Genomic DNA, 27,441 nt, shown 5'->3' with positions numbered 1-27,441 from the left:
AAGATTTGTGCACCAGTTACTGGGTGATATGGAAGCTACCTCAAAGAGGATAATTTGGTGTCTACACCCTAGTTATACCTGGTGGACTAACCTGCTGTACTATAAGATAAGGAACCTCTTCAATGTATGTAGTTACTGTAGTTTGATTGGCTGCATACATATAAATATAACCCCCCCTAATGTGTAGAGGATCGATTTGTGAGATTATGAGATTATTGCAGAAATACAGTCCACTTATCATTATACAAATTGCTATCGAAGTATATAAATTAACGTAAATATAAATTCATATAAATTAAATAAATATAAATCTCACAGGTCGGTACCCACATCTGGGACTAGTCTAGTGGCATACCTTTGGACTTTTTCCAGCTTCGTCTTGTGCTTGACAAGATACGGGCTCCATGCTGGGGCCGCATACTCCAGGAATGGTCTTACATATGTGGTGTGCAAGGTTCTGAATGATACACAGGTTCCTAAAGACTGTTCTGATGTTAGCCAGCCTCGCGTTTGCTCGCATATGTGTGTGTGTGTGTGTGTGTGTGTGTGTGTGTCTCATGAGTGTATTGTATGTGACGTACGTGTATGTATTTTTGTGTGTTCTGTGTCTCGCATCATGTGTGTCACACGTATCTCATGTGTTTTGCTTTAATATTATTATTATTATTTTTTTCTACCACAGACGTGGCCAGACATTTATAATGCTAACCATCATATATACATTTTCTTCTGTCCTCCATGGACAGGGTGAGAGATCTGTTAACCATATAGTTCAGGGATTTATTGAACAATCAACCACAGAAGGTGATTGTAGTGCTTTTAAAATGCTAAGGTAACCAACAGACATAAATACATAGATATACAGAGTTACGTCTGGCCTACATAGAGTGGTCGATGTGTTCTTTATATAGTGTCATTAATGTGCATTTACAAAGGTGAAATGAAATTCTGATCAGCTTTATCTGATCAGCCACATATACTTTTATACATATACATACACACACATATACATATTAGTATATTTTGGTAGCAGTCTTTCTTGTAAACATATAAACATATGTTGTTAAATATGACCGAAAAAGTAAGATTAATAATTCTAACACGAATTTTCTCAATATTTCTTATGTTTCTTTTTACTGTCGATGGTAATTGAAAAATCAATTCTCCAAATTTCATTTTTGTTTCTAGTCTGACGCGACGCTTGAACGCGTTTCGTAATAACTTATTACATTTTCAAAGACTTTAGTTTAAACACACACAACTGTAACCTGAAAACACTAAACAGAGCTATTCTTATACTAACAATAAACATCTAATCCGTCTTACTTATACTTGCATTTGGGTGATTTTTCAATTACCATCGACAGTAAAAAGAAACATAAGAAATATTGAGAAAATCCGTGTTAGAATTATTAATCTTACTTTTTCGGTCATATTTAAGAACATATACATATATATATATACTTATATACATACATACCCATATACACACACATACATACACATGTACATACACATGACACAGGTGGAAACTTAGTACCCAAATGAGCCACAGAGACGTTAGAAAGAACTTTTCAGTGTCAGAGTAGTTAACAAATGGAATGCATTAGGCAGTGATGTGGTGGAGGCTGACTCCACACACAGTTTCAAATGTAGATATGATAGAGCCCAGTAGGCTCAGGAACCTATACACCATTTGATTGACGGTTGAGAGGCGGGACCAAAGAACCAAAGCTCAACCCCCCGCAAGCACAACTAGGTGAGTACATACATTTATGGCTCTCCTACTCTGAGAGGATAAGATAGCAGATAAACTAGTGTGTTATTAAGCACATGTGTGCTATGTTATTAAGCACAGTATCTCATGTGTGTGTAGGATGTCTGTCTCACATGTGTCTCATCTGTGTCACATGTGTCTCACGTGTTTCATTTTTATATCGTGTCGCATGTGTGTTTCTTGTCACAATTGTGTTGCACATGTGTTATGTATTTCATGCATGTATAATGTGTCTCATGTGTATCGAGAGTGTCTCTCATATGTCTTAAATGTCTCAGGTGTTGTCGGAAAAACCGACACAATTTACTAACGTTTAATACAATAGGCAGATAATATTGCTGCTGTTTTGAACATACAAATAAATTCATACAAAATAAAGCTGCAGTGGAAATTTGCTCGGAAGAAAACGGGGACATTATTGCCACATATATGTCACCATTAAATTTACCTGCTATAATATAGGCAATTCCTCTTAAAAATCGCCGTCTCTGGCCTGTAAACATCATAAAAACATTTCCCTTGAATGCACTTAATTATCTACCTAAGTAATATCAGGTAGATTAAGGTATATATACTGGTATACACCAGTAGATTAGAAATTAAATCTTATCTAACAAATTAAAATAGTTTCCCCCTGATATAGCTGTTAATTATATATAGGTTACGATTATTATTGTGTTTGCCTTTTGACAGGTGAAATTGAAGGGGAAGAAGAATTAATATCAACTACCTGGTACAACAGTTAACACGAGATGATACCAGCATCACCTCCAAGGAGCATTTGTCTGTGGTCATTCGTGTTCATATCTGGTTGACAAGGCCACATCAATTATTTAAGGCTCCCCCATATATTAACTAATCTTTTGTAGTCTTAACACCTAGTAATATTGTCGTGAAAGTCTACCAATCAATAATTTCGATTGATAGACTAATATATATATATATATATATATATATATATATATATATATATATATATATATATATATATATATATATATATATATATATATATGTCGTACCTAGTAGCCAGAACGCACTTCTCAGCCTACTATGCAAGGCCCGATTTGCCTAATAAGCCAAGTTTTCATGAATTAATATATTTTCTCAAATTTTTTTCTTATGAAATGATAAAGCTACCCATTTCATTATGTATAAGGTCAATTTTTTTTTATTGGAGTTAAAATTAACGTAGATATATGACCGAACCTAACCAACCCTACCTAACCTAACCTAACCTATCTTTATAGGTTAGGTTAGGTTAGGTAGCCGAAAATGTTAGGTTAGGTTAGGTTAGGTAGGTTAGGTAGTCGAAAAACAATTAATTCATGAAAACTTGGCTTATTAGGCAAATCGGGCCTTGAATAGTAGGCAGAGAAGTGCGTTCTGGCTATTAGGTACGACATATATATATATATATATATATATATATATATATATATATATATATATATATATATATATATATATATATATATATAAATTATAACCCCCTTCCCCCACCCCGCCAGAATGTGGCCCGAATTGCTATGCGTATTAGTTTAGGTATTGTATATACTATCTTGAGGTTATCTTGAGATGATTTCGGGGCTTTAGTGTCCCTGTTGGAAATTTCCAACGCTAATAAACTACTATTGTATTATAATAAATCATTATCATTATATACTAACTACAGTAGTTACTAATTTCACTAACGGTAGTGTCAACATAAATTAACCATTGCATCTGCGTATTAATGCTAGAATTCTCATGAAATCGAGTAGCAACATTGCGTCAGATAATGTCCAGTTAGACACATTTATTACCAATGGGTTAGAGAATTGAATGTGGTTCTCTAAAATGATCAGTATTCCATGTAATAATTACTTACGGATAATATAACTCCCAATAATCTCAAACCGAGAGTTATTAACTAAAATTGTTATGTAGTAGCAGTCCTTTCTGTTACGTACGAATGTCATGGAGAAAATAAAATCTTCTCCATTTCTCGTTTGACACCATAAAACGAGAATGATAATATTTAAATCCCTATAATTGCAACCCTGTTCTCATTAACGTATTACATCCATAATTGCGAGGAAAAGAATTATTCGTGATTAATAATTTCTGTGGTGAATGCGAGAGACTGGTTGAGGGAGGCGGCGACGCCATTGTGCGAGGGAAGGGATCCCTGGCGTGAAGAGTGGCGAGACACGTGGTAGTGAATGGGGAATTTATCGGCAAGAATTACGCTGATACTCGGTCAACAGTTAATAATTACTTATCCACGTGTTCTATAGTGCCCAGTCAGTTAATAACGCGTCAACAATTGAAGCCAAGACCCGTAATAACACGTACACAGCAGTGGACGTCAGGGACTGGCTGATGCGGTTTCGGCAGACCTCAGTATTTAATACAGTACACTCATGTTAAGTATATGTTTCTCGTTTGATGCATCATCCTAGATTGTATATTTGTGAGTAGTCTGTCGTCATATAGCGAGGATACCCAATATACAACGTTAGTAAAATTTCGACAATTTCCTCCGTTTTCATGAATATTGAAAATAAAACGTAGCCTATTCAAATGCTACTTAAATTTCTCTGATTTCAGCGTGTATACGAGGAGTCATCAAGTTGTTTCTCATCATTCGTGATATTCACCTCGAGTCCTTTCTTTGTGGAGATCCTGTGACCACGAGGACGAATGACGAAATGATGTTACAGAAATCGTCTTAAACTAAGACATTTTTCGTACAAATTTATTTAATATGATTATTGATTCTTATATAATTCCTGTAGAATCTTTGCACTGAATAGATTGTTACCAGAAATGATGATTGGTAATTAATGTGTTTTGCTCTGACTGTTGCTCAGTAATTCATGATCTTTAATATTCACAATTTGAGTTCTCATATTTTGAATCTATAGTAGTTTAGATTTGTTATATCATTTCTCAACAATGAACTGGTGGCGAACCACACTGGTTCCTGGATATATATGAATTTCTAGAAATACCCCCCCCCCCCCAATGTAGGTCTTTGAGGCTCTGACTTTAATTAATTAATAATACAGTCCATTCATTATTTCAAGTGATTATTCTTTTAATGATTATCCATAGACACTGGTTCTCTAGTGTTATTCTAATGATCACTTCTATTAGTTTTCCCTCTTTTCTCAAAAGTGGGTGGTCCTTCGATTTATTAAATCCAATAAGTAAATAATTGAATATATGAGTCAAGCCCCAGATATCCCACATTATGGTCCTTATCGAACCGGATGTATACTAATTGGTAATAACTAATCACCGTGTGAAGTAGGTTAAACTAACCACATTTATTAATTGTGACTACTGGCAGTGTACCACATAGGTTAGCCTAATTCACACCAATTTATTTGCTGTTTATACCTCATGTATAAAGTAGCACTCGTGGGACAGTCAATTACCCACAACACTCAGACCTATACCTCATACTGAGGTAAGAATCTTCAGGTCACCAGGACCAACAGCTCATAACTTCTATAATAATTCCACATTAACACCTGCGTTAGAGTGGCCTCACCATCTAACTATTATTTATTTAGGTGGTAATGACATCCATCCTACTCGACACCCAGCTGAGGTAATTAATCACCTTAAAACAATAATTTCCTCATTTAAACTCATTAGTAGTTCAGTAGTGTTCACATTGGTGGAACCTCGCCAACTGAGCAATAATAATCGTTGGGGAGTGAATCCAGAATATTACCAAAGAGCTGCCAAATATATAAACTTTAGGCTGAGGAAGAGAGTACGATTGGATGCCACTTACATTCAATTTACAGCCAGACCATACAGACAAAACCTGGCAAGAGATGGTGTACACCTGTCAGATGAGTCTAGGTCACATGTAGTTGACAAATTGATCAACACAATCAATCACCATAAAAGGTTGTGGCTGGCAAGCCAAATTAATTGTACATAATTGTAGTTTCACCTGTGTGTGCAAGTGCACACTTATATAAACTATAAAATCTAAAAAACCCAAAAATACAGCACAACTATATATTCACATCACTGCACCAAAAATTAATCTATGCCAACCTTTATTAGGTAGGAATTTAGGCTGTGATTGTGCTGAATTTGGCACAAATGCAGACTAAACAAATTTGTAGTTTCTTAGGTAGAAATTCTTACAACTAGGCTTGAGCTAGTTAGTAGTACATACATTATTCATTCTTGTGCTGACCCTATCAAGGGTGGGATTTAACCTTATGAAGGGGTGATAATGAAGGGGTGCTGCCACCCCTTCATTATCAGGATGGGCATCACTAGTTGCCCCACCCCCACCCGAAGGGTCTTCAAAATTCCCTGTGAACCTTGGCATGAGCTGATCTGCATGCCTTTTCCAATTAATGTTCCCAAAACTCTGCACTTGTACATTGAAGTTCCTCGGCCCAGGACTTCCCAAATTTTTCCTTCCACCCAGGGCTTTCCACTTCCAAAATTCCTTGCATATACTGCATCCCCCTCATTAAACAACAATTCCTTTCCCTGAGCCAACTGACTGGCCAAGCTAGTTACCGATTTCTCTTTATTGGGATCTGTCTTTACTGCTTCCATGTGCACTTTAAAGTGCCTATTAAACAGTAATTCAGAAGGAGATTTACCAGTAGTAGAATGAACAGTTTTCCTTTGATTATATAAAAATCTACAAAGCCTTGTATTAATAGTACCTTCCGTAAACCGCTTTAACCCTTCTTTCAAGGATCTCACTGCTCTCTCTGCTAGACCATTTGAAGAAGGATTATAGGGGGCAGGTGTTACATGTTTAATACCATTTTTCCGAAAAAAAATCCTCCATTTCCACAAACAAAATAAGGAGCATTGTCTGAGACAATTATGTCTGGCAATCCAAAATTACAAAATGTTTTCCTTAGTAATTCACAAGTTACAGATGATGTGGTGGAATTACACACATGCACATCCAGAAATTTTGTGTATGAATCCACCACCACTAGGTAATATTTGTTATCCATAGGTCCCGCATAATCTACATGAAGTCTAGACCAGGGTTTTCCAGTACATGGCCAAGAAAGTACTGGGGCCTGTGGTTTCTGATAATTCTTAAAGCAAATATGACAATTTTTTGTTACCTCAGCAATATCCTGGTCTATTTTTGGCCACCAAACCCAACTTCTAGCTTCTGCTTTCATAGCATTTATGCCATTATGGCCTACATGCAGCTGTTCCAAAATCTTACATCTCAGTTCCCCAGGCACCACCACTCTATTCCTATACAAGAGTACATCCTGGTGAATACCAAGGTCAGCCTTCACTGCAGCATACTCTGACAATAATTAATTATCATTCCAACCATATTTGACATATTTCATCAACAGACTTAATTTGGGATCTCTACCAGTAACCTTCCTAATAGTCTGGAATGAAATATCCTCAAAAGACATAGATTCCACCAGGTTAACATTCTCCACTGGAATACTGGAATTTAATTCTTCTGTCACAGGCAATCTACTTAATGCATCAGCTACTACATTATCCTTGCCTGGCTTAAACTCTAAATCATACTCAAACTGAGAGAGTAGTAATGCCCATCTTTGAATTCTAACATTGGCATTAACTGGAATCTGCTTACCTCTGCCAAACAATCCTAGCAGGGGTTTATGGTCTGTTCTAACAATTATCAGGTACATGAAATATTATTAACAAGATCATAAACAAAAAAGCATTTGCTCCAAACATGCTACCTCCAACATCTCTAGAACTCAATCCCAACACTAGCTCTATCTATAAATCCAACATTATGTTTGTAACTCATCATATATGTGTGTACTTTTACCCGAATAAAAAAAATTGAATTTGAAAATTTGAATTTGAATTTGAATTTGGATGTGTAGGAAACGACTTGTGGAGATAAAAAGCATACAGTTCACTTTAAACATCATACAGTCTGCTATCGAAATAAATAAATTAACGTATGAAATAAAGTACTATATACATTAATATAAATTGCTTAATGACTAAATCCCACGAATCAGTTTTCCTCTACATGTGTGTCATGTGTGCTCCATGTGTCTTACTTGCCTCGCTTTCCTCATGTATCACGTGTCTTGCATATACCCAAATGTTTCTCATGAATATTACGAATTTATAAATTCCTGGCCGAGTTGACAGTCTTAATATATTAATAAATTCTTGGCAGAGTTTACAGTCTTAATATATTAATAAATTCCTGGTAGTTTAGTCTTAGTATATTAATAAATTCCTGGCCGAGTTGACAGTCTTAGTATATTAATAAATTCCTGGTAGAGTTTATAGTCTTAATATATTAATAAATCCCTGGCTGAGTTTACAGTCTTAATATATTAATAAATCCCTGGCAGAGGTCGAGACAAAAGGTGTAATATGTGTTTCGCTGTGTTTCACAGTGTACTGGTCACGTTGTGCCTGGCGACCATCCTCACTCATCTCTTCTACTCTGAAATCTTCTCAAGACTTTTGTCGTACCGAGTAAACCTTTTATTGGGTTTACAAGCCACCAATATAAGTGCATGGAATGTAGACCTGCTACCATCAGTAATCATGAATACAAGTTCAAGGTAAGTAATGGATAGTTTAGTCTCACATCAATACACTTATTCTACTCACGATTTTTTACTCAGTATTTTGCACTTTTTTGCTATTCTATATGGCACCATCCTAGTGTAGGTGTTTGTATTGTACTCGCCTAGTTGTGCTTGTGGGGGCTGAGCTCTGGCTCTTTGGTCCCGCCTCTCAACTGTCAATCAACTGGTGTACAGATTCCTGAGCCTACTGGGCTCTATCATATCTACACCTGAAACTGTGTATGGAGTCAGCCTCCACCACATCACTGCCTAATGCATTCCACCTGTTAACTATTCTGACATTGACAAAATTCTTTCTAATGTCTCAATGGTTCTGGAGGTGGTAGCACTGTGGTGGCGCCAGCCAGGTGTAGGTATCAACATGGTGGCGCCAGCCAGGTGTAGGTATCAACATGGTGGTGCCAGCCAGGTGTAGGTATCAACATGGTGGCGCCAGCCAGGTGTAGGTATCAACATGGTGGCGCCAGCCAGGTGTAGGTATCAACATGGTGGTGCCAGCCAGGTGTAGGTATCAACATGGTGGCACCAGCCAGGTGTAGGTATCAACATGGTGGCGCCAGCCAGGTGTAGGTATCAACATGGTGGCACCAGCCAGGTGTAGGTATCAACATGGTGGCACCAGCCAGGTGTAGGTATCAACATGGTGGTGCCAGCCAGGTGTAGGTATCAACATGGTGGTGCCAGCCAGGTGTAGGTATCAACATGGTGGTGCCAGCCAGGTGTAGGTATCAACATGGTGGCGCCAGCCAGGTGTAGGTATCAACATGGTGGCGCCAGCCAGGTGTAGGTATCAACATGGTGGTGCCAGCCAGGTGTAGGTATCAACATGGTGGCGCCAGCCAGGTGTAGGTATCAACATGGTGGTGCCAGCCAGGTGTAGGTATCAACATGGTGGCACCAGCCAGGTGTAGGTATCAACATGGTGGTGCCAGCCAGGTGTAGGTATCAACATGGTGGTGTCAGCCAGGTGTAGGTATCAACATGGTGGTGTCAGCCAGGTGTAGGTATCAACATGGTGGTGCCAGCCAGGTGTTGGTATCAACATGGTGGTGCCAGCCAGGTGTTGGTATCAACATGGTGGCACCAGCCAGGTGTAGGTATCAACATGGTGGTGTCAGCCAGGTGTAGGTATCAACATGGTGGTGCCAGCCAGGTGTAGGTATCAACAAGGTGGCACCAGCCAGGTGTAGGTATCAACATGGTGGTGTCAGCCAGGTGTAGGTATCAACATGGTGGTGCCAACCAGGTGTTGGTATCAACATGGTGGCACCAGCCAGGTGTATGTATCAACATGGTGGTGTCAGCCAGGTGTAGGTATCAACATGGTGGTGCCAGGCAGGTGTAGGTATCAACATGGTGGTGTCAGCCAGGTCACCTCAGTGTTCTCCGGGCGAGAACTAACATGACCTAGACTTGTCCCAGTCCTCTTTCCTGCGACAAGATGTATGTCACTGTCTCTAAGAACGGGGGGACATAATCAAGACGGCCTGTGGGACAATACTTGGTAAGAGGAAGGAGCCCAAAAGAACTCATAAGAGAAAATGATCTTGGAGCGGACATAACACCTAACCTATCTTAGAGCCACACAAAGAGAATCACATCAGCTGAGTATGGCAACACCGATAACACAAGTCAGAATCTACACAAGAAGGCATTCAAAATGGTATACTTAGCATTTAAAATGCTATATTTAGCATTCAAAACGTTATACTTAGCATTCAAAACGTTATACTTAGCATTCAAAACGTTATACTTAGTATTCAAAACGTTATACTTAGCATTCAAAACGTTATATATAGCATCCAAACGTTATACTTAGCATTCAAAACGTTATAATTCAAAACGGTATACTTAATATTCAAAACGGTATACATAGCATTCAAAACGTTATACATAGCATTCAAAACGGTATACATAGCATTCAAAACGTTATACATAGCATTCAAAACGGTATACATAGCATTCAAAACGTTATACATAGCATTCAAAACGGTATACATAGCATTCAAAACGGTATACATAGCATTCAAAACGTTATACATAGCATTCAAAACGTTATACATAGCATTCAAAACGGTATACATAGCATTCAAAACGGTATACATAGCATTCAAAACGGTATACATAGCATTCAAAACGGTATACATAGCATTCAAAACGTTATACATAGCATTCAAAACGGTATACATAGCATTCAAAACGTTATACATAGCATTCAAAACGGTATACATAGCATTCAAAACGGTATACATAGCATTCAAAACGGTATACATAGCATTCAAAACGGTATACATAGCATTCAAAACGGTATACATAGCATTCAAAACGGTATACATAGCATTCAAAACGGTATACATAGCATTCAAAACGGTATACATAGCATTCAAAACGGTATACATAGCATTCAAAACGGTATACATAGCATTACTCAAACATTGTTACAGCATATAACACCAGCCATATGCTGTTCCCCCGTTACACAGGATTAAATGCAACTTGAGAAAGAAGAAGAAATAGTGTGGACATGATGCAGACATATAAAATCCTCTGAGATTTCGATAACGTAGAGACGAGATAATACTTTTGTATAAAGTCACGTGACAGTCCCTGGTGGTGTAGTGTAAACGCATTCGGTTTCACTTCGAGTCCAGGACAGGGAGGATGGACTGGGTACTAAGGCTTAATTGTTCGCCCCTGTTCACCCAGCAGTAATGAAGGTACCTGGTTGTTAACCGATTGGCTGATTGTGTTCCAGAGAAAACTAGTGGTTAAGACTTACATGAGCTATGGCAAGGGAATAAGTTCTCGGCCTGCTAACAGGAGTCAGCAGATGTCTGTTCCGGTTCCCTCCTGTGTATTGATAAAAGGTACTAAGGGAGAAGAATGAAGTTGAAAATAAGAATTTCCATCATTCATAACTTGAAAAGCAGGTATAACTAGACAAAAAAAAGGGGTTGTGATTTATGGTATTAGACAACTGATAGTTGACAAAGCGCGGTCTGGGAGTTGAAACTCAGTTCTGCAAAATTTGTTTGCTAAGTATTGTTAAGGAAGAACTGTTTAGGTTTAGAATTGTCAGATTTAGTCGCCAATAATATTACTATTTGAAAGTCAAACCTTGTAGCTTTCTAAATACTTGACTGCATATTAATTGTAAACTTTGTCTCACTGTTTACACAGTAAACAATGTAATTTCATTGAAAATCATCATTTTGAAAAAAGCATTAATAAGTTACACTAGTAACAAAATAAATCACTTTCGGAAACATAATATGCCATTTTAACTCTCAATTGCATTCCTGCCGATGCCTCAGAAACTAATTATATAGAATAATTGCCCGGCACGTAATAATCCTGTTGTCTTTACATATAAATATGGATGTGTGATTTGTGAACAGCAATAACCATTTCCCAGTGATGCCAGACAATTCGACGTTGTCTTCAAGTCATTCAATTCAATTCAATTTCTTTCTTTATTATGCACCCCATACCCATCCCGTGGGCGGTGGTGTAAAGGATTACAGAGGCACATAATCGGTTCAGGAACTTAACCCTCTAGTTCGTTTAGCTAAGCAAATAACAATTTTTGACGCTAGTTACAAAATTATTAATGTTTCAAGTCAGATTCAAGTCATTCGTTGGGAAAACATTCATCTCAATTACTTTATCTTACAGAACCGTGAACGCCTGGAAGGCTTTAGGGGACTCTAATTTTCCTTATGAGGATCGGTTCTCTGAAGGTACATACTCCGAGAACGTGAATATTTTTGTCGACAAGCCCAAGAACGTACACAAACGGAGTTCTCACGATCCTCCACTGAAGAAGATCTTATTTTGGAATGAAGTGAGTCGATATTTATAGCTTCTTTGAAAATGGTGTATATATTTGATAAGTAATTGTATGTATTGATAATTTGTGGCCATTAATGTCTTGGTTATTAATATTAATTATTAGTTAACATGAGCTCAGTACTCTTTCGCGTCTTCAGTGATTGGCAAAGAGAGGACCAGGCAACAATGTTTGTGAAAAAGGCATGTTATGTTATTTGACAGAGAAAACAAGGAATTTTATTACAGTGATCTGGCTGGCGAAAGTGACGTTTACTGTCCCGCTCTCTGTTGTGGGTCCTCTGGCAGGTTAGGACACTTTATATGTCCGTTTTCTTGACGATGGGAAACCTTAAGAAGACGGGCTGGCTGTACAACCTTCAGAACAGGTTGTAGTGTTATTTATAATGTACTAAATGATGATTCCGTCCTCATTATACTGGCAAGCAGTTAACGCTTTCCTTGTCCCGGGAACACCGAGTACTCGGGCTATGCTTGGCGCTCAATTAAGGCCAGATTACCATTAACGTAATATAGATTCCCGACTTTATTGACTTCGCATTTCACTCCATGACCGTCTGACACCTATGGGGGAAGGAGTCACTCATATCCAAAGTGTTATACGGTCGTTACTCCCGTGGCAGAGACGGGGGTTTAACGTCATAATGAACATAGGCAGTTAAGTCTCATTATATTAAAGGAACGTGTGCCCGTTGTTCACAGGCGAGCACTAAACCTGTGACTTGTGGTCAGCGGTACGGAAGATCTCCACCATATTGCAGTATGATCGTTTACTGGCTAGCCAGCTGGCCTACAGCTGGCCCCACAGCTGGCCCCACAGTGTGGGCTAAACCTGGCCAACCAGTGGACTGTACCTTTGTACCTTTATCAACCAGTAAGATCCTTACCTAGCCCACTGGTGTGGTCCATTCCTGGTCCACCAGTGTGTTACATAGCTGACCCACATTTGATCTTTTAAAGAAGTGGTGTGGATTATTATCCTAAAACTTGGTTCTCGACGAGATGAGCAGCAGTGTTGTTAGTCCCGTGGCCCTAAATCTGTCGTGGTGCTGTGTGCGTCGCTCTGTGGTGAACATTCTTCACAGCAGACACATCAGGATGTGCGCGAGAACGTGAGGTCTCCAGCGGCCTTTCTTGTATACATGAATACATCCTCATTGCCAAGAACGTTACGTTTACAGGTATTCGGAAACCGATACTTTTATTTCGGGTTTGGTCGGGAGGCGTTCCTGCGGGCCGGGTGTCGCGTCAACACTTGCACCGCCACGGCTGACCGCTCCAGGTTCCCGCTCCGGGACCTCGATGCTGTGCTCTTTCACTTCAGGTCCGGTGATGCTTCCTTTCCAACAGAGCGGTGAGAATTATCTTAAATGTGTTCCGAAAAGAGAGAGAGAGAGAGAGAGAGAGAGAGAGAGAGAGAGAGAGAGAGAGAGAGAGAGAGAGAGAGAGAGAGAGAGAGAGAGAGAGAGAGAGAGAGAGAGATAGAGAGAGAGCCGGCTAAATATTATATTAAATCCACGATAGTATAAACAGAGAGAAGTGCACCTGTCATTTGTATTTACGTCTTAATATACCTCTTCCAACTACCATAGCTGTAATTTTGCAGGCAGTTCACTTCACATAGCCTAGCCAAAATAAAAACTCCTTCACATATGGTTTTAAAAAAGTAGGTTTAAATTGTTTTACAAATATATTTCGACATGAGGCTAAGACTTGGGGGTTTGCGAACAGGTCAGCCCACACCCGCTACGTGTTCTGGCTGCTCGAACCTCCGCCCCACTTCTTCAGAGACCCTAACCCCTACAAGAACGTCTTCAACTGGACAATCACCTACAGACTTGATTCGGACTTTCCGCTGCCGTATGTTGCAACACTGACGATTTTCAGAATAATCTATTAGGGATTATATAATTTAGAGTAATTTATCAGGAATTAAATAATTTAGAATAATCTACCAGGAATGAGATAATTTAGAATAATCTATCAGGAATTAGATATTTTTGAATAGTCTATCAAAAAATAAATATTTCCGCATAATCTATCAGAAATTTGATACTTCAGAATAATCTATCGGGATTTATATATATATATATATATATATATATATATATATATATATATATATATATATATATATATATATATATATATGTGTGTGTATATCACGAAAATAAACACGTGATTAAGAATGTGACAATGTCAGACCACGGAGGAAAAATGAAACAGGAAATTTCCTTAAGTACTTTCGTATATTAAATACATCTTCAGAAGGTGATATATTCAGAATACATCTTCACCTTCTGAAGATGTATTTAATATACGAAAGTACTTAAGGAAATTTCCTGTTTCATTTTTCCTCCGTGGTCTGACATTGTCATATATATATATATATATATATATATATATATATATATATATATATATATATATATATATATATATATATATATATATATATATATATATATATATATATATAAAACTCACACCCCAGAAGTGACTCGAACCCATACTCCCAGAAGCAACGCATCTGGTATGTACAAGACGCCTTAATCCACTTGACCATCACGACCGGACATAATGAGGTGATAGCCGAGGCTATTTGAACCACCCCACCGCCGGCACTCGGATAGTTATCTTGGGCATAGCATTTTACCAAATCACCTCATTCTTTGGGGCAACACGTGAGGAACACAAATGCGAACAAGCCTGAATGGTCCCCAGGACATATGCAACTGAAAACTCACACCCCAGAAGTGACTCGAACCCATACTCCCAGAAGCAACGCATCTGGTATGTACAAGACGCCTTAATCCACTTGACCATCACGACCGGACATAATGAGGTGATAGCCGAGGCTATTTGAACCACCCCACCGCCGGCACTCGGATAGTTATCTTGGGCATAGCATTTTACCAAATCACCTCATTCTTTGGGGCAACACGTGAGGAACACAAATGCGAACAAGCCTGAATGGTCCCCAGGACATATGCAACTGAAAACTCACACCCCAGAAGTGACTCGAACCCATACTCCCAGAAGCAACGCATCTGGTATGTACAAGACGCCTTAATCCACTTGACCATCACGACCGGACATAATGAGGTGATAGCCGAGGCTATTTGAACCACCCCACCGCCGGCACTCGGATAGTTATCTTGGGCATAGCATTTTACCAAATCACCTCATTCTTTGGGGCAACACGTGAGGAACACAAATGCGAACAAGCCTGAATGGTCCCCAGGACATATGCAACTGAAAACTCACACCCCAGAAGTGACTCGAACCCATACTCCCAGAAGCAACTCCTGGGGACCATTCAGGCTTGTTCGCATTTGTGTTCCTCACGTGTTGCCCCAAAGAATGAGGTGATTTGGTAAAATGCTATGCCCAAGATAACTATCCGAGTGCCGGCGGTGGGGTGGTTCAAATAGCCTCGGCTATCACCTCATTATGTCCGGTCGTGATGGTCAAGTGGATTAAGGCGTCTTGTACATACCAGATGCGTTGCTTCTGGGAGTATGGGTTCGAGTCACTTCTGGGGTGTGAGTTTTCAGTTGCATATGTCCTGGGGACCATTCAGGCTTGTTCGCATTTGTGTTCCTCACGTGTTGCCCCAAAGAATGAGGTGATTTGGTAAAATGCTATGCCCAAGATAACTATCCGAGTGCCGGCGGTGGGGTGGTTCAAATAGCCTCGGCTATCACCTCATTATGTCCGGTCGTGATGGTCAAGTGGATTAAGGCGTCTTGTACATACCAGATGCGTTGCTTCTGGGAGTATGGGTTCGAGTCACTTCTGGGGTGTGAGTTTTCAGTTGCATATGTCCTGGGGACCATTCAGGCTTGTTCGCATTTGTGTTCCTCACGTGTTGCCCCAAAGAATGAGGTGATTTGGTAAAATGCTATGCCCAAGATAACTATCCGAGTGCCGGCGGTGGGGTGGTTCAAATAGCCTCGGCTATCACCTCATTATGTCCGGTCGTGATGGTCAAGTGGATTAAGGCGTCTTGTACATACCAGATGCGTTGCTTCTGGGAGTATGGGTTCGAGTCACTTCTGGGGTGTGAGTTTTCAGTTGCATATGTCCTGGGGACCATTCAGGCTTGTTCGCATTTGTGTTCCTCACGTGTTGCCCCAAAGAATGAGGTGATTTGGTAAAATGCTATGCCCAAGATAACTATCCGAGTGCCGGCGGTGGGGTGGTTCAAATAGCCTCGGCTATCACCTCATTATGTCCGGTCGTGATGGTCAAGTGGATTAAGGCGTCTTGTACATACCAGATGCGTTGCTTCTGGGAGTATGGGTTCGAGTCACTTCTGGGGTGTGAGTTTTCAGTTGCATATGTCCTGGGGACCATTCAGGCTTGTTCGCATATATATATATATATATATATATATATATATATATATATATATATATATATATATATATATATGTCGTACCTAGTAGCCAGAACGCACTTATCAGCCTACTATGCAAGGCCCGATTTGCCTAATAAGCCAAGTTTTCCTGAATTAATATATTTTCTCTAATTTTTTTCTTATGAAATGATAAAGCTACCCATTTCATTATGTATGAGGTCAATTTTTTTTTATTGGAGTTAAAATTAACGTAGACATATCACCGAACCTAACCAACCCTACCTAACCTAACCTAACCTATCTCTATAGGTTAGGTTAGGTTAGGTAGCAGAAAAAGTTAGGTTAGGTTAGGTAGTCGAAAAACTATTAATTCATGAAAACTTGGCTTATTAGGCAAATTGGGCCTTGCATAGTAGGCTGAGAAGTGCATTCTGGCTACTAGGTACGACATATATATATATATATATATATATATATATATATATATATATATATATATATATATATATATATATATATATATATATATATATATATATATATATATATATATATATATATGCAAACGTATCTTAAAACAGAATATGTTATAGTCTTGAAAAGCTTCAAAAAAGTAATTAAATAATAATTAAGATTGCCAATTATGAGGCTCTTCAAGCAATTCCTAAACAGGCAGAGATAAATTTATGAGGAAAGGCAAAATTAAATCCTAAAGGGTTTCTTCAGATGTATAAAACAAAGATTAGGGAGACGACCTGACCAGTGACAATAAAGACAGGTCTGGGGTAACTATTTTAATTTTAGTGTCTGGGAAGGGATCAAAACTAAGTCACAATTTAGAAACAATACACAATTTAGTCACAATACAGAAACAATTTAGTTAAAATTAAATTAAAATACTAATAATCTAATAATAGTAGTAATATACAGGCCGCTTGTATATTAAAATTGTCATACTTAAAAATGGAAGCGACTGGCGAAAGTGACGTACTGTCTCGTTTTCTGTTTTGGGTCCTCTGGTAGGATAGGAGAGGACACTTTAAATCGACCGTTTTCTTGACGATGAGAAACCTTAGGAGGATGGACTGGCATATAAGCCCAGGAAAAGAAAACTCCTGTAGGACATAATCCAAAGAAAACATTACTCGTGTAAGGTATAACTCGTGTAACACCTGACCGCGCCGCCTGTAGGTACGGGCGTGTGTTCCGGCGGAGGACTCCGCTGGCCCCTCTTGACCGCAACTACGCAGCCGGTAAAACCAAGATGGCTGCCTGGTTTGTCTCCAACTGCAACCCCATCAGTGGCAGGACACAGTGAGTTAAAACATGTTTTATAGAGGTATGCAGTGTGTGTGTGTGTGTACTCACCTAGTTGTGCTTGCGGGGGTTGAGCTCTGGCTCTTTGGTCCCGCCTCTCAACCGTCAATCAACAGGTGTACAGGTTCCTGAGCCTATTGGGCTCTATCATATCTACACTTGAAACTGTGTATGGAGTCAGCCTCCACCACATCACTTCCTAATGCATTCCATTTGTCAACCACTCTGACACTAAAAAAGTTCTTTCTAATATCTCTGTGGCTCATTTGGGCACTCAGTTTCCACCTGTGTCCCCTAGTGCGTGTGCCCCTTATGTTAAATAGCCTGTCTTTATCAACCCTGTCGATTCCCTTGAGAATCTTGAATGTGGTGATCATGTCCCCCCCTAACTCTTCTGTCTTCCAACGAAATGAGGTTCAATTCCCGTAGTCTCTCCTCGTAGCTCATACCTCTCAGCTCGGGTACTAGTCTGGTGGCAAACCTTTGAACCTTTTCCAGTTTAGTCTTATGCTTGACTAAAAAAGGACTCCATGCTGGAGCCGCATACTCCAGGATTGGTCTGACATATGTGGTATATAATGTTCTGAAAGATTCCTTACACAAGTTTCTAAAGGCCGTTCTTATGTTAGCCATCCTGGCATATGCTGCTGATGTTATCCTCTTGATATGAGCTTCAGGGGACAGGTCTGGCGTGATATCAACCCCCAGGTCTTTCTCTCTCTCTGACTTTTGAAGTATTTCATCTCCCAAGTGATACCTTGTATCTGGTCTCCTGCTTCCTACCCCTATCTTCATTACATTACATTTGCTTGGGTTAAACTCTAACAGCCATTTGTTCGACCATTCCTGCAGCTTGTCCAGGTCTTCTTGAAGCCTCAAGCTGTCCTCCTCTGTCTTAATCCTCATAATTTTGGCGTCGTCAGCAAACATTGAGAGGAATGAGTCTATACCCTCTGGGAAATCATTTACGTATATCAGAAACAGGATAGGTCCAGGCACAGAGCCCTGTGGGACTCCACTGGTGACTTCACGCCATTCTGAGGTCTCACCCCTCACTATAACTCTCTGCTTCCTATTGCTTAGGTACTCCCTTATCCACTGGAGCGCCCTACCAGTTACTCCTGCCTGTTTCTCCAGCTTATGCATCAACCTTTTATGGGGTACTGTGTCAAAGGCTTTCCGACAGTCCAAAAAAAATGCAGTCCGCCCATCCTTCTCTTTCCTGCTTAATCTTTGTCACCTGATCGTAGAATTCTATCAAGCCTGTAAGGCAAGATTTACCCTCCCTGAACCCATGTTGATGGGTTGTCACGAAGTCTCTTCTCTCCAGATGTGTTACTAGGTTTTTTCTCACAATCTTCTCCATCACCTTGCATGGTATACAAGTTAAGGACACTGGCCTGTAGTTCAGTGCCTCTTGTCTGTCACCCTTTTTAAATATTGGTACTACATTAGCCAACCCGTTCTCGCACTTTCGTATAGTCAATATTGACTTATTAAATATGTGCATATGTGACATACTAAACATACTAGTTTACCTTGAAAAGCTTCATAGAAAACATCGACTTTACCTAACCTTCTTAGTATGTTAAGATAGGCATCTTATTGCTTCGTAATTACAATTATTACTTAACCTATTATAGGTATAGGTTAAGTAATAATTGTAATTATGAAGCAATAAGATGCTTATCTTAACATACTAAGAAGGTTAGGTAAGGTCGGTGTTTTCTATGAAGCTTTTCAAGGTAAACTAGTATGTCACATATGCACGTATTTAATAAGTCAATATTGACTGTAAGAAAGTGCGAAAACGGGTTGAATCAACAGGTGGCGGGTGTGTGTGTGTGTAATGCATATATTTAGTAGCTATGCTGGGTTTGCTTAATAGATATACCGTTGAGGAACGCAGTTTGTGTATATGTTTGCGTGTGTATTGCATATACTATCGAACCATACACTTGGTACATGTGTGTGTGTGTAATTACCAAAGTGTAGTTACAAGGAAGAGAGGTCTCTTCTCTAAGAGGAAGCTCGTGGCCTCTCGCCAATTACATCAATTTTATCAAATGTTATCCTAAAAATTCGTGGTAGTTTTGTCACAATCAACATTCTCCTGACGGGGGGGGGGAATGACGGAAGAAGAGATGGCAGAGACGGAAGAGGGGTGGGAGGGAAGAAAGGTGGGAGGGAAAGGGAAGACGTGAGAGAGGGGTCGGGAGTGAGATAGGCTAACCCAGGTACCCCCAACTGTATAAATATATTCTTGTTGAATATTTAAGGTTGGTAAATACGTTGAGGAAATGGATCCAGGTGGACCAGTACGGACATTGTGGGAAGCGGAAGTGTGAGAGGAAGACCGCGAGGAAGTGCTACAAGATGGTCTCTGACGACTACAAATTCTACTTCTCCTTTGAGAACTCTCTGTGTCAAGACTATGTGACTGAGAAGTTCTTTAACATATTAAGGTACTTTCTGAGCCATCCTTCAGCTCTAACAAAGTAAGGTAGGCCTATGTTTATAAGTACATTATCATACTATCCTGTCTTAGCACCATCCACCTGGGCAGGACGGTAGAGCGATGGTCTCGCCGCATACAGGTCGGCGTTCAATCCCCGACCGTTCACACCATTGGGCACCATTCCTTTTCCCCCCTGGCCCATCCTAAATCCTTATCCTGGCCCCTTCCAAGTGGTATATAGTCGTAATGGCTTGACGCTTTATCCTGTTAGTTCTCCTTCTCCTTGTCTTATTAGCACGATATCTGAAGGGTTTGTGAAGGCTTACTGAAATAACGATATCACATCGTGAGTATTATAATCATTTTGTTCAGTATTTTACCTAATAACTGGAAGTTGGTTAATATGACAGTAGAGAAAATACCAATATTAGAGTTAAGGTTTCAAATGTAAATATTTTGTAAGACTCATATGTTGATACGCAGGTGTTTGCCTCCCATGGTAGTGACAGGTAGCGTGGTAGTGTGGTAGTGACAGGTAGTGTGGTAGTGACAGGTAGTGACAGGTAGTGTGGTAGTGACAGGTAGTGTGGTAGTGACAGGTAGCGTGGTAGTGACCAGGTAGTGTGGTAGTGACAGGTAGTGTGGCAGTGTGGTAGTGTGGGTGCACAGTACAGTGAGACATGCCCCCTACAGGCTGGAGACAGTACCTGTGGTGTATGGACTGGCCAACTATGCTCAACACGCTCCTCCACACTCCTACATCGACGCCCTCAGCTTCCCCTCGGCCAAGGCCCTCGCTGACCACCTCATCTACCTCAACAACAACGATACAGCCTATAACGAATACTTCAGGCAAGTCAAAAAAAAAACTTCTCCAGTTCCACTATCACAACATTCTTCTTTCTTGTAAATAAATAAATAAATATATATACTGTGTATATATATGTAATTTCGGAGTATTTAAATACTCCGAAATTACCATCTCTTTTAAGGGTCTGAGCAGGTGATGGAGCGGGCTAAGGCGTACCGGTTATGCCAGTTGCTGGAAGGCTTCTGTGCTGGCTAGGGTTCGAGTCTCCTGGTGGGAAAGTGTTCTAAAGTTGTATACTGTGTATATATATATATATATATATATATATATATATATATATATATATATACATGTGTATATATATATATATATATATATATATATATATATATATATATATATATATATATATATATATATATATATATAAATTGACAGCTTACCCCTCCCTGTGCCCAAGTAATCACATTAATGTAACTGTGTTGGTAATAACTCATTAACATGAGGCTTTTGGTAATGTCAAATAACTGGCGCAGCTGTGACTCGCTGAGTTGATATAGAATATGTTTGCTTTAGGCAATTCAATTCAATTTCTTATTTTGATTATTGATGTGTGTATTTGTGTGGGTGATTAGATATGTATATATATATATATATATATATATATATATATATATATATATATATATATATATATATATATATATATATATATATATATATATATATACATGTATATATAACATTAATAATATTGTAACTAGCGTCAAAAGATTTGTATTTGCTTAGCTAAACGAACTAGAGGGTTCAGTTCCTGAACTGACTATGTGCCTCTGTAATCCTTTACACCACCGCCCACGGGATGGGTATGGGGTGCATAATAAAGAAAAAAATTGAATTGGCAAAATCGTTAGTTTATTTCTAGATTAGGCGAGGCTTTCCGTTGAAGATCCTGTTATTAACCATGGCAACGTCTCTGTATTGCAAGTGTGAGAGTGCGGGTGTGAGCCAGGTGTGTGTGTGTGTGTCATGTTTGGAGGTGGCTCATGGGATGTACAGGTGTTTGTGCCGGTTCATGAATGGTTTCAAGAGCCATGAGGTCTTTAGAACTATGTTTAGCTTTGCCTGTTTGGTGATAGGCTAAGGTTGTTCACCATAGTTGTGGACTTTGTTCCACTGACGATCAACAGAGTGGTGGCACTGTGGTGAAATGTCCGACAGACCACTGGAACATTATCTAACACAGTGCACAGTTACAAACCCATTAAGATTTCAACTTAGATTCAACAGAGCAGAAGTTGTTAAACACATATGGCAAAATCTTACTGAAGCGACCATACCAGTCATAAATACTCATACTCCGCCCAAGTCAAACAGAAACAAGCAACACTTAGTGAGCCAGCCAGAGGCTTAGGGCCCGCGCAGGAATATCCCTGCGAAAAAAAAACAGAGCGGTGTCCGCGTCAACCATAAAAGGTTGTACTTTTTAACCACCCAAACGGCAAATCTGTAATTAGAACATGCGTTTTGCATACCAATATCTTTGATACTATAATCGCATAAAAAAAACTCCATGGACACAAAAATTGACAATTTCGTCAGTACCAGTTTCATGGGACAATGAAACGTCTATACCAGTCCACTAGCCTCTCACCATCTGCGCTCCATAATTCGGTGAGGCTAGCCCCGAGCCTCTGGCCTCCAACCCTGGCCGGATACCTTTATTATAGTCAATTCAGTGTCTTTATTATGCATCCCATACCTATCCCGTGGGCGGTGGTGGAAAGAGTTACAGAGGCACATAATGGGTTCAGGAACTGAACCCCATTGTTCGTTTAGTTAAGGAAGTAACCATCTTTTGAATCTAGTTACACAATTGTTAATGTTATATATACATGTACCAAATACACAATCATTTACACAATTATATACACATCGATAATCTTTTGGATCACAAGTGATTCAACAAGAGGCTCACAACAGTCACTATACAAGGCACTTTACATCTATGGTGAGTCACACAGTTACTAGTCTTGCTGCACACCCACCCAACTGGGCGGCAGCTTTACAGTCGTGTGCTCCACACCCACCCAACTGGGCGGCAGCTTTACAGTCATGTGCTCCACACCCACCCAACTGGGCGGCAGCTTTACAGTCATGTGCTCCACACCCACCCAACTGGGCGGCAGCTTTACAGTCATGTGCTCCACACCTACCCAACTGGGCGGCAGCTTTACAGTCATGTGCTCCACACCCACCCAACTGGGCGGCAGCTTTACAGTCATGTGCTCCACACCCACCCAACTGGGCGGCAGCTTTACAGTCATGTGCAGGCTGTACCTACAGTAAGCAGATTTTGGATACTTTGGATTCCCGGCAGCACATCATTATGAATGAAGTACTTACACATTTCTTGGGCTCCATTGATGGTGTTATCTCTGAATTCCGCGATTTTTTCACATTCCATTATATTATGACCCAAAGTATGCGAATAGTTCTGCTGACAGAGTTTACATTTAGTTAAATAGACACACAGACATTTTTTTTATAGTGTGTGAGACTGTTCTTAAGAAATGGTTAATCTATTGCTTATTTCCTCAGATGGAAGAGGTATCACTGGGTTCCAAATTTCTTCTCGACCACTGCCAGGACCTACTGCGACCTGTGTGAGCGGCTCCACACCGACAACACCACCAAGATGTACGATCTGAAGAACTGGTTCCTTGACGGCTCCCACTGTAAGACCCGCTATGACAAGGACATCAGTGCCCTCATTAATGGAAACATCTCCGGTTATGTCCCACTGCAAGACCACCAACGATAACATCACTGCCTTTGTCAATGGGTACAACATCTCGTGTTGGTCTCCGCACTCTAGCATGGACGTGAACTCCCTTGGACGGGTACAGAGGAGGCATCACCAGGAATTAGAAAGCTTCCTTACGAAGAGAGATTACAAAGTCACTAACGTGACTGCGTCAGTCACGTTAGTGTGATTACTCTCTGTGTATGGAAAGAGGAGCGTCAGAGATATCTTGAGGTTATCTTGAGATGATTTCGAGGCTTTTTAGTGTCCCCGCGGCCCGGTCCTCGACCAGGCCTCCACCCCCAGGAAGCAGCCCGTGACAGCTGACTAACACCCAGGTACCTATTTTACTGCTAGGTAACAGGGGCCTGGGATCGAACCCAGGACCACAAGATCACAAGTCCAGCGTGCTGTCCGCTCGGCTCCCATTGATTCATCTAGGTGGAACAAGTCCTAGATGACAGCGCCAGAGTGCATGGGGGGGATTGTGGGAAAATCATCTTTTGGCTTCAGTGGAAGCCTCAGAAAACCCTCGTGTGTTCAGGAGAACTCCAGGTTGCAATCCTTATACCATGTCGTGGTCTAGTCACTACAACGTGTGCGTGGGAACACCCACCGCATAGGTTCGAACCCTCATCACGGCTCCTATGAATGTTCTCAATATCCCTTTTATTTTGCTCATTCATCCACTTGTACACTTCAATCATGTCACACATAATTCTTCATCTTTCTAGAGAATGTTAATTAAGCTTTTTCAATCTCTTTAGATGGAAGGTTTCTAATTTATGTGTTAACTTTGATATCCTTCTAATGAATTTATGTCCATTATTTAGTATGGCGACCAAAACTGAACTGCATAAACTAAAATATAGATTAAGGGCTAACAAGAGCAAGATATAGCTGAAGAATAACGCCAAGTATTTTATGGCTAACGCTTCTAGAAATAAATTCTAGGATCCTATTTGCCTTATTTCAAACACCCTTGCATTGATTTTTTGGTTTTAAATTTCTACTAATCATTACTAATCAGATGTTTTTCACTATTAGGCTTGGCTATTTCAATACCATCCAGCTGATATCTTGTAACTCATAATTACTGCCCTTACAACCTTACAGATCAGCATTGAACTGCATTGGCCAATCTTTCGATCATTTGAAAAGCCTGTCTAATCGCCTTCAAGTGATTTTGAATCTTCTGAATTTATTTTTCACCCAATTTTCCTATCGTCTACAAATTTGCAAATATTGCTGCTCAATCCTGGATCTAAATAATTTATATATAGGTAAACAACAAAGGTCCCAGGACAGAGCCATGAGGCTTTGTCTTACAACAGTTTAATTTTTTTTTTTTTTTAATATATACAAGAGTTGTTGCATTCTTGTACAGCCACTAGTACGCGTAGCGTTTCGGGCAGGTCCCTGGAATACGATCCCCTGCCGCGAAGAATCGTTGTTACAACCAAGTACACATTTTACTGTTGAGTTAAACAGAGGCTACAGTTAAGAATTTGCGCCCAGTAAATCCTCCCCGGCCAGGATACGAACCTATGACAAAGCGCTCGCGGAACGCCAGGCGAGTGTCTTACCACAACACCACGGAGACTGGTTTCCAACACTGTCTTGACTTCATTTGTACTAATCCTTTACTTCCTTTGACATAACCATGTCGTTATCTCACGATAGCGCCCCAATACTGTGAACTTCTATCTTTATAATCAGTCTTTTGTGTGACCCTGCATTGAAAGCTTTGCTAAAGTCAAGGTACACAACGCCAGAATCCTTTCCACTATCAACTTCTTCAAATACGCTGGAATAGAATGAGAACAAATTTGTCCAATATGACCAGCCCTTATTAAAATCATGTTGTGAATCGTTTATTAATCTATGTTGTACAAAATGTAAACGAATGACTTTTGCGATTATCGTTTCAAGTAATTTTCCCACAATAAACGCTAGGTCCGATAGTTCGACGCAAGTGATCTATCTCTTCCTTTTTAATAATGGGCACCACATTAGCAACCCTCCACGAGTCTGGTACTGTGATCGCCTCTAATGATTTATTTATTATGCGAGACGAGGGCTCACAAGACTCTTCTTTACATTTTGTTATGGACCCTGACAACCACTTCATCCGTCCCTGGGGACTTGTTTGGCTTTAAACAAGTAACATTTAAAAAGTGTCATTTTATTACCTATAATTTTTTTCGTTTGTCAAAAATGCGCAGAAATTATGACGAGATTCACATGGCCAGTCAACCCTGAAGTAAAGGCTTCATGTCTGTCTGTCATGTCCACCATTTAACCCTTTAGCTGCGACACCATTTGTGGGACCACTTCGCTAATAAAGATAAAAAAAAAAATAGACTTGCTTCTTCCAGTTGTTTTATTAAGAATAAAAATAAAATCATGGTTTTAACAAAATGGGCGTGTCCATTTTCCATCAGAAAATATCATTTACGTAACACAAAATCCGGCAGATAACTGTAGCATAGTAGTCTACACAGTTGGCTCGCAACCGATTAGACCTGATACCACCTTCCGGGCAGAGCCAGACATGGGAGTGCTTCCTGCCGCTACACCTGGCAGTAACTAAGTACGTGGAAGTTAGGCAACTGTTATGCAAAGGTCAGTAGTTGGTAGACTGTACTCAAGGGTGACCTTTGTAGACTGTACTCAAGGGTGACCTTTGTAGACTGTACTCAAGGGTGACCTTGGTAGACTGTACTCAAGGGTGACCTTGGTAGACTGTACTCAAGGGTGACCTTGGTAGACTGTACTCAAGGGGTGACCTTGGTAGACTGTACTCAAGGGTGACCTTGGTAGACTGTACTCAAGGGTGACCTTGGTAGACTGTACTCAAGGGTGACCTCAGTAAGCAGAACAAGTTTCCTGTCATCGACAATGGGAAACGGTTCCACAGTTACCATTAATCATTAAAGGACTCCGAAAAAAAATTATATAAAAAATAGAGCATCGAGTGTAGTTCAGCTGCACATTCTTCGCAGCCCCAGGGTGAAGTTGCCTGGGGCCAGATTCACGAAAGCACTTACGAACGTGTACATCTTGTCTCAATCTTTGGCGGCTTTGTTTACAATTATTAAACAGTTAATGAGCCCCGAAGCACCAGGAGGCTGTTTATAACAATAACAATATTTGAATGGGAAGTTTTCATGCTCGTAAACTGTTTAATAAATGTAACCAAAGCCGTCAAAGATTGAGGAAAGATGTACACGTTCGTAAGTACTTGCTTAAGTGCTTTCGTGAATCTGGCCCTTAAGACTCCGGTTTAGAATTACCATTAAGAATTACTACCAACGTCGAACTACTAACCCTCCTCAGGGTGGGGGGGGGGGGGTAACCCCACAACAGTGGACTAAACCTATTTACTGCTAGGTGAACAGAGGCATTAAGTGATAGGAAACGTGTCCAACCATTTATGTCCCTTACCTTGAGGT

At 40.1% G+C, this 27,441-nt stretch overlaps 1 protein-coding gene across 1 annotated transcript in view; it reads left to right on the top strand.

Moving 5' to 3' along the window:
• The window catches only part of LOC123765750 (alpha-(1,3)-fucosyltransferase C), a 48,651-nt gene extending 23,704 nt beyond the window's left edge, over positions 1–24,947 (top strand). The window contains exons 3-10 of the mRNA XM_069337149.1: positions 8,185–8,355; positions 12,058–12,226; positions 13,413–13,585; positions 13,963–14,091; positions 17,786–17,908; positions 20,191–20,376; positions 21,063–21,221; positions 23,782–24,947. Coding sequence (XP_069193250.1) covers positions 8,185–8,355; positions 12,058–12,226; positions 13,413–13,585; positions 13,963–14,091; positions 17,786–17,908; positions 20,191–20,376; positions 21,063–21,221; positions 23,782–24,004 — 1,333 coding nt within the window. The 3' untranslated portion in view covers positions 24,005–24,947. The remainder of the gene's footprint in view (positions 1–8,184; positions 8,356–12,057; positions 12,227–13,412; positions 13,586–13,962; positions 14,092–17,785; positions 17,909–20,190; positions 20,377–21,062; positions 21,222–23,781) is intronic.
• The last annotated feature ends 2,494 nt before the right edge of the window (positions 24,948–27,441 follow it).

The sequence above is a fragment of the Procambarus clarkii genome, chromosome 37 (assembly GCF_040958095.1).
Source record: "Procambarus clarkii isolate CNS0578487 chromosome 37, FALCON_Pclarkii_2.0, whole genome shotgun sequence".
In the NCBI taxonomy this organism is placed as follows: domain Eukaryota; kingdom Metazoa; phylum Arthropoda; class Malacostraca; order Decapoda; family Cambaridae; genus Procambarus; species Procambarus clarkii.
Note: the sequence above shows the minus strand (reverse complement) of the source record. Positions and strands in the feature narration are given on the sequence as shown.